This window comes from Crotalus tigris, unplaced genomic scaffold (assembly GCF_016545835.1).
Source record: "Crotalus tigris isolate CLP2741 ecotype Arizona unplaced genomic scaffold, ASM1654583v1 scf7180000019762.1414395, whole genome shotgun sequence".
Classification (NCBI taxonomy): domain Eukaryota; kingdom Metazoa; phylum Chordata; class Lepidosauria; order Squamata; family Viperidae; genus Crotalus; species Crotalus tigris.
This window is the reverse complement of record NW_024097700.1, coordinates 154,111-168,853: the sequence shown is the minus strand read 5'-3', so window position 1 is coordinate 168,853 and position 14,743 is coordinate 154,111. Positions and strand designations below refer to the sequence as shown.

At 37.9% G+C, this 14,743-nt stretch overlaps 1 protein-coding gene across 5 annotated transcripts in view; it reads left to right on the top strand.

Annotated features, from left to right (window-relative positions):
• Positions 1–14,743, top strand: part of JAK2 (Janus kinase 2) — a 96,597-nt gene that overhangs the window by 47,464 nt on the left and 34,390 nt on the right. For 4 of the 5 annotated variants that reach the window (XM_039364489.1, XM_039364484.1, XM_039364485.1 and 1 more), the window contains 5 exons: positions 4,567–4,690; positions 8,337–8,454; positions 8,698–8,843; positions 9,795–10,131; positions 11,300–11,419. In XM_039364489.1, coding sequence (XP_039220423.1) covers positions 4,602–4,690; positions 8,337–8,454; positions 8,698–8,843; positions 9,795–10,131; positions 11,300–11,419 — 810 coding nt within the window. In that variant the 5' untranslated portion in view covers positions 4,567–4,601. The remainder of the gene's footprint in view (positions 1–4,566; positions 4,691–8,336; positions 8,455–8,697; positions 8,844–9,794; positions 10,132–11,299; positions 11,420–14,743) is intronic. The other variant, XM_039364488.1, reaches the window with a different exon arrangement.

The following is a 14,743-nucleotide window of genomic DNA, read 5'->3' as shown; positions in this document are numbered from 1 at the left end:
GAAAAGCTCAATATATGTAACCAAATCGTTCATTCGCTTGAATTCAGTATCTGGATGTTTAAATCATCATTAAAGATGATAAATTATTGCATAATTTTAATTATTATTAAGTATAAATTACAAATTACAAATATGAGCATGGTCTCCGGTACTCATAACTGAGTAGAAGTTAGCTTCTCTGTTTAAGTTTTGAAATAATTGTAGAGATCACAATGTGATCTGGACACATAAGGCTAAACTGTATCAACATGCACAGGACAGATCTCATGGTGATCCTTATCAGCAGTTGAATGAGAGAGGTAAGATATTCATGTTTCTTTTTGGTTTGGACTTAATATATATATAATGTGCTGCATGCCTACATTTGGATGTAGTGTACACAGTAGTCTGAGGACTACCTCTTTATATCAGTTATATAGGAAAGACTTTTTCTGCTTTCTGTAGGTTGTATTTAAGGGGAATTTTAGTTGGGGATAAACAGCCACTGGAACAGCTGGTCACCCAACTCCATCATCTCTGTCACATCTCATATAAAGTCTGTTGTTGTGTCTACCCACAGCACACTCATTTCAAGCATTTGAGTGTTCTTTTTTGTTCCGTGCACTAGGGCATGGGTAGGCAACCTTGGCTCTTTTATGACTCGTGGACTGGCTCAAGAATTCTGGGAGTTGAAGTCCACGAGTCATAAAAGAGCCAAGGTTGCCTACCCCTGCCCTAGGGCCAAGGCTTGATATAGTACATGCAGTGCTTGATCAAATCAAAAATTACTTAAGTATAGTAATAGTAGCAACAAGTTATTACAGAGTCTGCTTTGTTCATGGAGAAAGAGAGGAGTGGGAGGCTGCGAGTGAATGGCTGAAGCTCTGTTGATATTGAGTGGTCAGCCTCAGGAAGCTCACTTTGCTACTCCCACCACATTTAGTTATGAGTTTTTTGCCTTTGCTTTGTTACACTCTAAATCTACTCTTCTTTTTAAAAAAAACCTCTTCAAATCCACAACTCATAAAATGTCAGAGGGAGAATTAAAAAGTTGAGGTAGTCTTCAACTTACGACCACAATGCAGCCCAGCATTTCCATTGCTGTGCAAGACAGTTGTTCAGTAGTTTTGCCCCCTTTTTATGATCTTTTTGCCACAGTTGCTAAAACAACCACTAAAGTTAAGTGAATCATGAGGTTGTGAAGTAAATCTGGCTTCCTACATTGACTTTGCTTGTTGGAAACCAGCTGGGAAGTTTACAAATGGTGATTGCATGACCCCGGGGTGGTGCAACGGTCTTAACTACATGCCTGTTACCAATTGCCCAAATTTTGATCACATGACCACGGGGATGCTGCAAACGGTTATAAGTGTGAAAACCAGTCATAAGTCACTTTTCCCGGTGCTGTTGAAACTTCAAATGGTCACTAAACAACTGGTTGTAAGTCGAAAGAGATGGAGAAGGAAAGGGAAATGGAGACTGATAGTTGCCCTAACTCTGAGGGATTCTGGGCAGCATACAAAACCAAAGCATCCATTAAAAGAGATAAAACCACGTAGATGGCTTGGATTAAAATGATTTTAAAAGCAACATAAAACAAACAAAACAAAACATGGGCTCCAAAAATACATTAATACCGTAACCTCAGTCCTGGGACCAAAGCTGGATTTTAAGAGCTTTCTGGAACCCTAGGAGAGAGGGCACTATCCTGATCTCTGTTCCAGAGGGTGGGCATTGTGACCAAGAAGGCATATTTCCTCCATCCCACAATATGTCAGTGTTTAAGTAAGGGAATCTTGAATCACCCTTGGAAATACAACCATGTAGCAGGGGGAACACATGGCCATCCAGGTTTCAAGGTGAGTGTTCTTGCAACGGCATCGGTCATGTTGGACGGGGGGGGAAGAAGGGGCTTCTCTTTCAGCACAGGTAGAGAAGGAAGCTGCACTGACTACTCCCCTAGTTAACTTGTTCTTTTGTTTGAAATCCAGAGGCTGTTGAAAGAGTCAGGAGATGAAGATGCCTGTCTTGAATAGGGGTTCACAGCTCTGAGGGTGACAACCTGGAAAACCAAAAGTCAATCCAGCACCTCCAAATCAAGTGTCTTGCATACCCTTAATCTTGAAGATTCATGCCTATATCAGTAGAGACAGAAATATTGAATATATATTTTACATGAGGATACTAAAGATACTAAGGATACTAAAACAAAACTGTTTGCCAACTGCTGGCAGTAATATGTAGTCTGTGTTTCCCACAAGCAGCAAATCACTTATTCTCAAACAAAACAAGGTACATGCAGCTGTGTTGTGGTGTACAAAACTCTCAGAACACACATATTTTGACTTTTGCTCAAAACACTAAGGAAACAGCTGCTTTGAAGTCAGAATATTTCAAGCTCAGAACATTTAGCACACTTTTTTTTATTAAAAATTTTATAAACTTTTTACAATAAAATACCCCCCTCCCACCCCATAATCCTCCCCCCTCCTTCCCAGAGCTGAATACAGGGTTAAAGAAACAAAAAAAAAAAACCATACAAATTAAATGAACATCAATCCACTATACATACATCCAAAAAATTTAAAGTACTTTAACTCCAATACATAGAAACTACAAATCCAACCATACCCATTTTAAACTATAGATTATTCAAAAGCTAAATAATACTTCCTGATCCCATATTTATTCTGTACAAAATTTACCCATCTTTTCCACACCGAAATATATCTCTCTTGTGAATGGTCTTTCAGATAAGCCGAAATTTTTGCCATTTCTGATAAATAAGAAACTTTAAGAAACCATTCTTCTATGGTAGGCAAGGAATCCTTCTTCCAATAGAACATTTAGCACACTTTTACCAGGGAAGGTACATTAATAAATAAGGTTCACTTGTCATAAATTAATTATATCCATAATTAAACCAGTTAGAACTAGTTTCCAAAGCAGCTTGCAGTGCAGTTAAACTATGCAAACAGATGCTTATCTCCATCATAATGTATATCTGTGTCTGGCACAGTCTTTTAATCCTAGAAGTAGCTGACCTCATCTTGATTCAAGGGCCTTCACATAGAACAGGGAAGGATCTGCAGATGAATTCAAAGACCTCCTCAGATCATTTTATTATTCCAAGTTACTATGTTAGCATTAGAACCTACCTTTGTAGCTGGAAGTAGAATAAAATATAGCTATCTGAATTTTCAAATTTGAGGTGGCGGATTGACGTGTCTTGATCTGTCTACAGCAGGGGTGTCAAACTCGCAACGTCACATGACGTGTCGCAACATATTGTGACTTTTTTTTCATTGCCGGCAATGGGGTGAGTTCGGTTTTTGCCATGACACATTTGACACTGGCAGTTTGACACCCCTGGTCTACAGGATTGATATTTCAACCCTCTGTTTCTCCTTTCAAATCATGAATTTGAAAAAAACATAAAAACCTTTGTTATCCAATTGCATATATTAAAACTTCCTAATTCAAGGAGGACACTGATTTTGTAATTTTCTTGCTCACTTTGAACTGTCCCATGCTGTTACAAGGAGTGTCCAGCTTTCTGGAACAGTTTAGAGTGGCATGGTGTCTCTGTGTGTGGGGGTGCACCCCCCCACACACGCACCTATGCATGCAGATACATATCTGTGCAAGCACATGCATGTGTTGACTATAAAATTACTGGGAATCAACTCTTCTTCTGATCAAATGAGTATCTACTGGGCCAAAGAGCCTTCTCTTTGCAGAGAGAGACCATTAACAGTTTCCATTTAGTTTATCCTCTCTATTTTTAGCATGTGAATATATATCTAACTCATGAAATCAAAGCCTGTAGTTAAGGGAGGTTATACAGTGACTGCTGCTGAAGGGACATCCTGTCCTATTCTTTTCTGTATAACGTTTGTTCATATCTCTTGTGTTCGTATAACATTATTTAAAAATTGCTGAAAAGAATTACCGAGATAATAATGTTTCTGTTTAGGTATTAACTTTTACATTTTTTTGTTGATCTTGTCTTTTGAGATTTAAAATCCAAAGAAAGGGTGAAACCTTGTGGGTACAGCCAGTTAATCATCTTTTAGTAGCATGTTCTATGTCAGTGTTTCCCAAACTTGACAATTTTTAAGGCATGAGAACTTCAACCCAGAATTCCACAGCCAGCAACGCTGTGGAAGTCCACATACCTTAAAATTGTCAAGTTTGGGAAACACTGTTCTATGTGATAAAGACTTTACAGAATGTACTCATTCAACTGCCATTCATTCAGCAATTGTTCACACTAATGACTTACATGGTACTTACATTGTTCATAGCATCGCCACAGTTATGTGATTATCATTTGAAACCTGCTTTGATGGCTTCTTGTTACCAAATCAATGAGGAAACAAGTAAGAGGTTACAAATGGTGATCATGTAACACCCTCACTTAACAATGATTTGCATAATGATGACAACTGGAAATGTCAAAGTTTCTGTTGCTAAGTGGAATAACCAAATGACTACATTGCTTAGCTATGGAAATTCCAGTCCCAATTACCATTGTTAAGTGAGGACTATCTGTAGTGACGTTCTTCTTTCTCTTTTGCCTTATAGGGATCCTGCCTGTGTACCACAACATATTTGCACTAATGAACGAGGTTGACCGATGTTGGTATCCTCCAAATTATACCTTCCAAATAGATGGATCAGCTACTATCACTGTACTCTATCGAATAAGGTAATGCTAATTGTGGTTTAATTGGAAGTAAATGGGACTTTGTTTCAGGTGAGATCACATTGTTTTGTTCCTGAAAACAAAGCTAATATTTCTGGAGAAGGTTTGAGATAGAATCTGATTTCATTTATGTATCATCTTAAAGAACTTTTTCAGTCATATCTAAAGAAGAAACTTTAATCAGAGAATCACAGGTGTCAGTTAATGGTTTCTTTAATCTGAGTTTCTAATATATGGGCATAAATAATAGTTAACAGGAGTGCTGAATTACCATCAGTTTATCAAATTCTTGGGAGCTGAGGGCATGGCAGCACAAGGAAATGACAGCCAATCGCCAGCCATTAACACACCAGTCAGCCAGTAGGAAGGCACCACATAAACATGACTCACAGAATAGCCAAAAGCATGTATGTCAGTAGAGAAAAATTCCCTGAAGATGGGCTCCAATATGAGTCCGAAAGCTTGGAAGAGTACACCTCTGGTTCTGGTGACTGACCCAAATTCGATCTCATAAATAAGAGTGTATTATTTTTAGCCCTTTACTGACAATCTTGAGCAATAGAATCACTCAGAGATTTTAGGGCAACATGGCTGATAAAGATTCTGTAAAACCCTGCTCAAGAGTGTCCGGATCAGTGCTCAGTGCACGCCTTTTCCTTAGTTCAGTGGTTCTCAACGTTTGTGTGACGGCGACCCCCGTCACACAAACGTTCTGCGCAGCGCGGCGTGCATGCACGGCGGCGCCCCCATGTGCGGCGCGCATGTGCGGCGGCGCCCCCATGCGCGGTGCGCATGCGCGGCAGTGCCCCCTTAGGGGGGGAAATGGCAGATCGCCTTCTTTGGCGACCCCCGAAAAATGGTCGATCGACCCCAAATGGGGTTGCGACCCATAGGTTGAGGACTGCTGCCTTAGTTGAAGGTTATAGGAGGATCCCATTTGTTATCTTTTATGCTCCTGATGATTCTTTTTACTCAGGAGTGAAATTCCTTCTTTAAGTACCCTGCACCATAAATGCCTTATAGGCTAATAATACTTTCTGGCCCTTTACATGGCTTTAACCCACCTGAAAAACAGTACACAGTTAGTCCTTGTTTAACCTTTACTCATTCAGCAACTGTTTCAAGTTGCTATAGCGCTGAACAAGGGGTATGTAAGATGGGTCTTCATAAATGCGGCCATTGGCATGTCTCCTTGGTCATGTGATCATGATTCTTGCACTTGGTAGCCATCTTGCGATTATGTTGAACCATCTTGTAGCTATGTGATTGCCATTTGTGACCTTCACTGCCAACTTCTGACAAGCGAAGTCAATGGCGAAATTGGCAAAAGTCCACAAATTGGCAGAAGTCCACAAATGACCGTGGGATGCTGCAATCATGTGGGATTTGCCTAATGACAGCAACTGAGACAGCTCAAAATGCCATAAGTTGGCATAGTTACATGACATTACACCTTACCACTGTTTCCCATTGCAATGGAGTTGCTGGTCCCAATTAACACTGGTAAGAGAGGACTACCTGTGTCTACAGCAGTGGTTCTCAACCTGTGGGTCGGAACCCCATTTGGGGTCGAACGACCATTTCACGGGAGCCGCCATTTTTTCCCCCTTTTCTTTAGCTGTGCTACTCCCTTTTATTTTATTGGCTTTTGAAAGCCAATAGAATAGACTCTCTTGAATAGAGTCTAATTCTATTGGCTTTCAAAAGCCAATAGGAATTGTCCAGGCTGTCTTTGCCCTGCTGAGCCCGCCAAAAGTCCCGTTCTGCAAACGGTGCTGCACCAGTTGAGTAGTCCTCAACTTACGACCGGTTTAGTAGTCCTCAACTTACGACCGGTTGGGGGTCGCGGCATTAAAAAGGTTGAGAACCACTGGTCTACAGGCAGTCTTAACAACTGAGATGTCACTTCTTGTATCCTGATTAGGTCCGCAGTTGCAGAGGGTGAGACCAAAACCCCTTGTATCAAATCAAAACTTGAAATTATATGTCAGAATTAGGACTGGGATATTTAATGCTGCCTATTAAGATTTGACATTAGGTAGCAGTGGGGCTTAATAGTTATACATGTCATTGAATGAAACAAAAACATTCTAAAGGGATAATAAAGGAAAAAGGAAATAAATACGTAATATATCTGTTTCTTAAACTTTTTTCCCTCAAGGTTTGTTTTAGTTTTTAAAAATTATGAAGAACCCCAAAGGAGATTTTGTTTTTATAGCTTATATTTACTGTAAATTTGCTATACTGCTTTTCATTATTATTTAATGGAATTTTGATATTGTATTATTTTCAACATAGACTGAGAAATAATTCTGAATTTGAGGACTCCTGAGGGAATCTTGGAGGATCCCCAGGAGTCCTAGCACCACATTTTAAGAAACCTGTCCTAGAACATTGAATTATATCACAATATAATTCAAGCTATGGTAGAAGAAGTACGACATATGGACTATGAAGAGATACTTGTGCATTGTCAAAAAGGGCAGTTCTTTAGTATGTTAGGATACATATCCTTATACTGTAGAACTAGCCTCTGAGAAGCAAAGGGCAAAGTCACTCTGTAGATAATTCGTACCCTTCCTTTATTATTCAGATCTGAAAACTAATTTTGAGTTAATGGAAGTAGTTGGCTCAGACTAGAAGAGTGGCTGTTGGACACTTCCACGTTGTAGTGCCGACATGATGATTGGTCTTTGATCTCACACATATATGAAATTATTTTGTTCCTTATCAGATAGCTGATGTGGTAAACAATCTACCTTTTCTTCACAGCTTCATAACGTAACCTGATAGCATTGGCAGTAGTGAGGAAAGTTTATTCTCCAGTCCTACCAGAATCTAGAATTACATTGATATACATCAGAAGTTGTACTATGCCCAATAGCTTTCTCTAGAGAACTACTTCTGCCTTCTCTTCTCACTAGCCATATTCTTAGATGTTCTTACTTCTATACCAGAAATTTATTTAAACAGGAATTCAGAGCTTTTTTTTTTAATATGGGGCTTAGGAAAACATTGAGAAAATAATGACTGAAGTGATTACAGTAACTGCTTCAAAAGTCTGATCTTCAAACTTGGCTACATTCAGCATAGTAATTTATATTATGGCTGGTTGTATAGTCAGCCAGATGTTTAGATTGGATTTTGCATATTTGTCCACCTATTGAGTCCTTATATATATTATTTTATTATTATTTATAAAATCTAGCATAATAATTTCAATTCTTTCCAGAGAGGCTTCACTCTGAATCAGATTTTTCCGCATTAATTAACAGTCCTTGTCTTAGTGGCTTGATTGACAATTATTTGTCAGTTGACAACGTTACTAGATAAATGCCAATTTAACTGAAAATAATTATCTTATTTCAAATTGAAAACTTATTTGACATGCATTAAATTACTGCTTGGTTTAGTGAAAAACAAAATGCTAAAATTGTTGTGTGAATGTTCTTCCCATGAATTTTGAGTAGCAGCCAAATTTATGAAGTTTATTTTCAAAAACTTTAAGGGTAACAATTAAAAAAAATAAAACTAATTTGATTGACAGAATAACATACTCAAAACCCTAATTTTATCTCATTTAGTTTTTAATAACTTTATTCTGTGAAAAAGTAAAAACTTTAATATGTGACATACTGTTTCTATACAGATTTTATTTCCCACACTGGTATTGTAGCAGCAATGTACGAGCATACCGGTATGGTGTTTCTCGAAGTGCAGAGAGTCCCGTCCTTGATGATATTGTCATGTCTTACCTATTTGCTCAGGTAAAAATTGTTAACTCATTATATAGATCTGTAGGTATTTACTCGTACATTGATTATGCTTATGTTCCTATCTAAAAATACTTGAAAGGTTATACTCTTCAGTATAACAAGATTGGGAATAGCATCAAAATACTGCTGAATCGTGTGGTTTGGACTGATTTTTATGGAAGATTTTTCAAGTTATAGTAAAAATAACCCACGTGAAACACTCATCCTGAATTCTTGGTCTTGTTTTTGATTCAGTGGCGAGAAGATTTTGTCCACGGCTGGGTAACAATGGCTGTGACTCATGAAACACAGGAAGAATGTCTTGGAATGGCTGTCCTTGATATGATGAGAATGGCCAAAGAGAAGGACCAAACTCCATTAGCCATTTACAATTCTGTAAGGTAATTATTTTTCGAAATAGCACATCAGTCACATATACAGCATAAGTAAAAATACATTCTCAGTCTCATATATTCTATCCAGATAGATCACTGCAATTCATATCTAAGTATTGCTATTAGGTGGCGAAGGTAAATGCCTCTGCTTGAAATGAGAGTAAAGTTAAAGGAGTGATGACAAAGAGTTGTATCAAGGGCAACTCATTTCTCCTCTTTTCTGTCATGATCTTCTACATTCTTTAACCAAAACATGAATAGATTAGATATTCATTAGGTTTAGAAAAATAACTGTTTCTGAACCTATTAACTGTTTTTCAAAACCGGTAGTTGAGGTTTTCAATTCTGTTGGCAGAAGCCCCAAACTCTAATTGTGCAAGCAGAAAAGTCAATTCTTTATTCCTTTTACACACAAACACACATGTCCCAGTACTGCATAGTCATTTATTTTAGAGGGTCCACAGACAAAAATGCAGAAGGAAGGATGGAAGGGGGGGAGGAAAGTTCTATTCAGGTCACATGTTGAAAATTAAAATTAACTCACACTGCTGTACTTTCTCCCAAAACTTTCAGTATAGTATGTACAACTCTGAAAAATATGTCTGACCTACAGTATGTCAGCAATTTCCTCTCCACAGTCCTAAAATGTACATATTGTCCATTATACTACATTGGATTGCAGAAAACAGATATTGACAGATTTAAAGGAGCTAGCAGTGTGCTTCATCTTATTGGAGGGTAATAATGCAGCCAAATGCAAGAGACTTGAATTGGGGTTTTTATCTATATTTCAATACAGTATAATATTTATTTTTCCCCTTAAGTTCTTAGTTCTATTGGCTTTAGATAGAATATTTGGTGATAAATGCTCAATTGTAAACCCCTTGATTTTTTTTACTGTAGAAAAATAACTGTCTTTGAATTGCTCTTACTGATGTTTGATTACTTATTTGGTAGTTCTTGTATTCACAGCTACAAAATGTTTTTGCCAAAATGCATCAGAAAAAAAATCCAAGATTATCATATTTTGACACGAAAAAGAATAAGGTACAGGTTCCGGAAATTTATTCAACAGTTTAGCCAGTGTAAAGCAACTGCCAGAAATCTGAAACTGAAGTATCTCATTAATTTGGAAAGCCTCCAGCCTGCCTTTTACTCAGAAGTGTTTGATGTGAAGGATCCTGGAAGAGAACCTTTAGATGCAGAATCTTCTGCAACCATTATGATAAGTGGAAATGGCGGGATACAGTGTTCCAGAGGAAAACAAAATGTCAGTGATATGCTTGCAGATGAGGTAATATTTGATCAAGTTCTTTCATGCTTACTTCAGTAGAAACCTATTAAGATGTCACTGAAGGACAGAATGATTTTGCTTTGTCATGAGAATGCATAGTAACTAATTAGAAACAACACTGTACAGTGATTAAAAATTACAGAGTAGATAAGTAGATAATTTCTCAGAAGATAATTAATGGGCAGAATGAAAGATTGAAAGCTTTGTAAATCTTAGTTGGCACCTACTTCTTTTCCGCAATCTCCATGATTCAGGGGGTTGGTTAATCTTGTGGAATTCCAGCTATATGTTGCTTCTTAATATTCATATATGCCTACGGACACTAATGCAGAGGTCCCCAACCTTTTGGGCACCAGGGACCAGTTATGTAGAGAGAGATTTTTCTGCAGACCAGAGGGGGCATGGTTTTGTGTGCTGACTGGATCATGTAGATGGGGCTTTCCTTGTTTGTGCGGACCGGTTGCTGGCATGCCATGGCCCAGTACTGGTCCACGGACTGGGGGTTGGGGACCCCTGCACTAATACACATGTAATTCTTCTTAATTTGTGCTTAAAGCCAGCAGGATTGTAAACTTGGACTACTTAAAATTACCAGTATTATTACTGCAGAGAAAACTGATTTAGCAATAGAAATTATTGTAAAACAGAAAACGGCATTTTCAAGTTCTCACTGTAAGATTGGTATATACATTTTCCTTTAATGTTCTGTCTCTTAACGGTAATACTACAACTTTGTATTTCATGAGGTTTTCCTTAGAACTATAAAAGAGAAATGTTTGGAAATTGTTTCACCACAATTTGCAGTTGATGCTTGAGGGTGGAGTAATCTTTCAACAGTTTATTCAGATAGATTCCTTCTAGTTGTTAACCTTTGGAAATTTTTCTGATATTCATTTAATTGTTTTGATCATATGGCTATGTTCCAATCCCTATTTCTGCCGCAGATGTTGTAAGGGGGAGGAGATGTCCTCCTGTCCTAAAGACCTCACTTATTGCGACATATGATCATATATATTTATTAGCAGTGGGCCCCCTAAAGTATTTGGCAGTTCAGATCTATAAACATTAAATTAGAATGTCATTCTTTGAATTGATTTAAATCTTGATCTAAATATTTAAAATGATTACCTTCCAAAGCATCACTGATTTTTGCTCTTGTTTTTTGCAGGACATACAAACCTACTGTGATTTTCCTGATATTATAGATGTCAGTATTAAGCAAGCAAATCAAGAAAGTTCTGGAGAAAGTAGAATTGTAACCATTCACAAGCAGGACAGCAAGAATCTGGTACTGTAGCTAACTTTGGTGACTTTGTGTTACAGTATGTGTATTAATTGGTCAAATAAATTGGATAATGTGCTTTGCATTTTAGCATTACTTTGGTATCTAATATAGCCACAGTTGGCAATCATAGAAATAGTTATTTCTACAGTGTGCAGTGCAATCATTTTCCAGTTAAAAAAGGAAACTTTTGAGGATGACATCATAACCCTTACTTATTCTCTTGCAAAATTAATGTGGGTGATTATTCTATTTTTGTTAAATATTACAGTCAGCATTATACAGTGTTTCAGTTTCCAATCTGAGAAGTGTTTTAGAATATGTGGATGGGAGGCACAAACATAACAATCGCCCACCTGTTTGCTATACTTTTAGTTGACCACATTGCTTTCTGATTCCCAAACACAGTTATGGGTAAAGATGCAGCTATTTTAAAGAGTTGCAAAGAGATACCACATTTGTAATCCTAGGTATTCCGAATCTTCTTTTTGGAAATGAATTTGAAGTAGAGATTTCTATTCTTGAGGGTAGAAAACAGAGAAGCATGTAACCCCAAATGCATGTCTTATTTCAGTGTGGAAATATTGTAGAGATTTACTTATTGGTATTTGTATCTAAACAGGCTTGAATAAGATTGACTTGTTAGCTATCCATGTTTGTTTCTTTTCCTCACCTGAGAGCATCCTTACACAATTTTTAAAAATGACAGTGTGGCAAATTTTCACTCACCCTCAGTTGGATAACTCTGTTGAGAAATTGAATGTTTTCTAAGCCTATGTAAAATCGTTTGCTAATACCATTGTATTGAATTATGGTTTGTTCTGAAAGTTGATGGTTTTGACATAATCAACATGTACTCTAGATCAGGGGTCCCCAATCCCCAGTCCATGGACCAGTACCGGGTCGCTGCATGCCAGCAACTGGTCCGCACAAACAAGCAAAACCCCATTCATGGGATGCAGCATATAAAACCATGCACTCTCCAGTCCACAGAAAAACCTTTCTCCATGGAACCAATCCCTGATGCCTTAAAAGTTGGGGACCTCTGCTCTAGATATTAATTATATGTACAGAACACATATTTTTGTCTACAGATATCTATGAGAAATGACTCCTATATTAAGACTTCTTGTATATGTATGAGATCTAATACACACTGATGTGGACCTTTTAAAATGCTGAATTGCCTGGGCCTAAATCAGGGCCCATAAACATTTTCCACACTGATCATAGCATGTGTCCTTTGAGTGATAGATCAAGCACTACATTTCAAGAAAGAGGAAGGGGCTAAATCAAAATAAAACTTGATTCAAGCGTATTTAAACCAAGTGTAGTTAATATGAATAGTTCCTTGCTATTGAATGATATCTTATTAGAATCATAAAGTTGGAAAAGACATCTAATTCAGCCTCATGCTTGGTGAAAGAAGCATGCAGTTCCTGTGATCTGGTGATTTAAAGTCATTCAAAGTAAACAAAAAAAAAAATCACGTTTGCAGAGTTTGTATCCTAACAGATGTCAGGACAATTGAATTTCCCCGTCATTACTACTTTGTGGCTCTTTGAAAGATATACCTTTCAGTTTGCTTTTGAAAAACATAATCTTTATTTTCTGCTTGGTTGGCTGGACTGCAATAAATGCCAACAATACTTATTTAAATTTAAAAAACTAAAATTTCAATTAATTTTATAGCAGATCAAAGGCCATGTTCAGTGAATTTAGATCTGTGTGTGATGCAAAGGTATTCAGTTTGTTTATTCATTGGGTTGAACTCTGTGACTCATTTAAAATCTCTACCTCTTAAGAAAGGCACATACTCCAAAAAGATCAGAAGGCCTCAAGAGAGGTTCAAGCAACTGGTAACAGGCCAGTGCATCTGATATTCTTCATTGAACCTCATGCACCTCATGAAATACACTATAGTACAATATAATACAATTAGCTCATAACAGATGAGACTTGGCTGATTTCAAAGAATTCTTGCCACTCTGTTTCACAATTACTTTACTATTTCCATTGTGATGGGCATTGATTGGCCATTAACACATAGTCCAGATGCTCACTGGACGCAACTAACATTTTTTTTCCAATTCAGAAATGTCAACAGCACCAATTGTAAGCTTTCCACTTTAATGCTTCTTCCTCTCCTACATGAATCATGTTCCTTGCCAAAAAAAAAAAAAAAAAAAAAGCGCATACAGAGTTTGCTGATGTTTTCAGGGAGGAGGAAATAACTTCATTGCTTCCTCATAGTGCAGGGGTGTCAAACTGCCAGCCCACGGGCTGGATGTGTCACACCAAAACTGCACCCACCCCATTGCCAGCAATGGGGAAAAAAGTCACAATACATCGCAACACATCACGTGATGTTGCGAGTTTGACACCCATGTCATAGTGTGTATGACTTTAACATTAACTTGAAACCTGTAGTGGAATCAATGACTGAAGGCAGCTCCTCTGGGGAGAGTTAAGAGATATTCCAGTCTGGACTTGATAGATGGGAGGACGCATATCTGGCTTTCCCACGGAAAACAGCCTGGCAAGATTCTTATGTACAGTGGAGTCACCAATAAAGGAACCTCTTGACCCGAATCCTGGAGCCACTTTGATTGTTTGCACCTGGCAAAGCCAGAAGTTCAAATCCCAGCTAAGAGGCAATATACTATGATTACTCAAAAGATAGCTACCTTGAAGGAGTTCTTGGTTAATAATCTGAAGGAGGGCTTCATTCACTCTTTTAAATGAGAGATCCTTGGTGCTCTCTGAAGTTGGTTGTTTTCTTGCAGACATTTAATTACCCAAACTAGATAACATTATCAGTGCTAATAAGAAGTGGGGTTTGCTCTCAATTTATATTCTAGTGGCTTGCCCTATCAGTGTTGAGCAGGGGTGTCAAACTGGTAACATCATGTGACGTGTCGCAGCATATCGTGACTTTTTTTCCATTGCCAGCAATGGGGCGGGCGTGGTTTCAGCATGACGGCATCCTGCCCACAGGCCGGCAGTTTGACACCCCTGTCTTAGAGGTTCTTTGGGGTGTTTATTGCTAGCTTGTTTGGCAGTTCTTTGATTGGGGTTTTGTTTACTTGATAGTCTGATATTAATCTTGGCGTTAATCTATGCTCATCTGGGTGCTGATTGCTGAAGGGAAGGTGTTTTGCTCTTTTTATCTCCCTTTTGGTTTTTTGATTGCCTCTTTGTATAATATGTAGATATTCTTTATGCCTATTTATTTATTTATTTATTTTCAGTGCTTATATGCCGCCCAATCCCAAAGGACTCAGGGCGGCGTACAAAGTTAAAACAATGATAAAACAATAAAATAAAGCA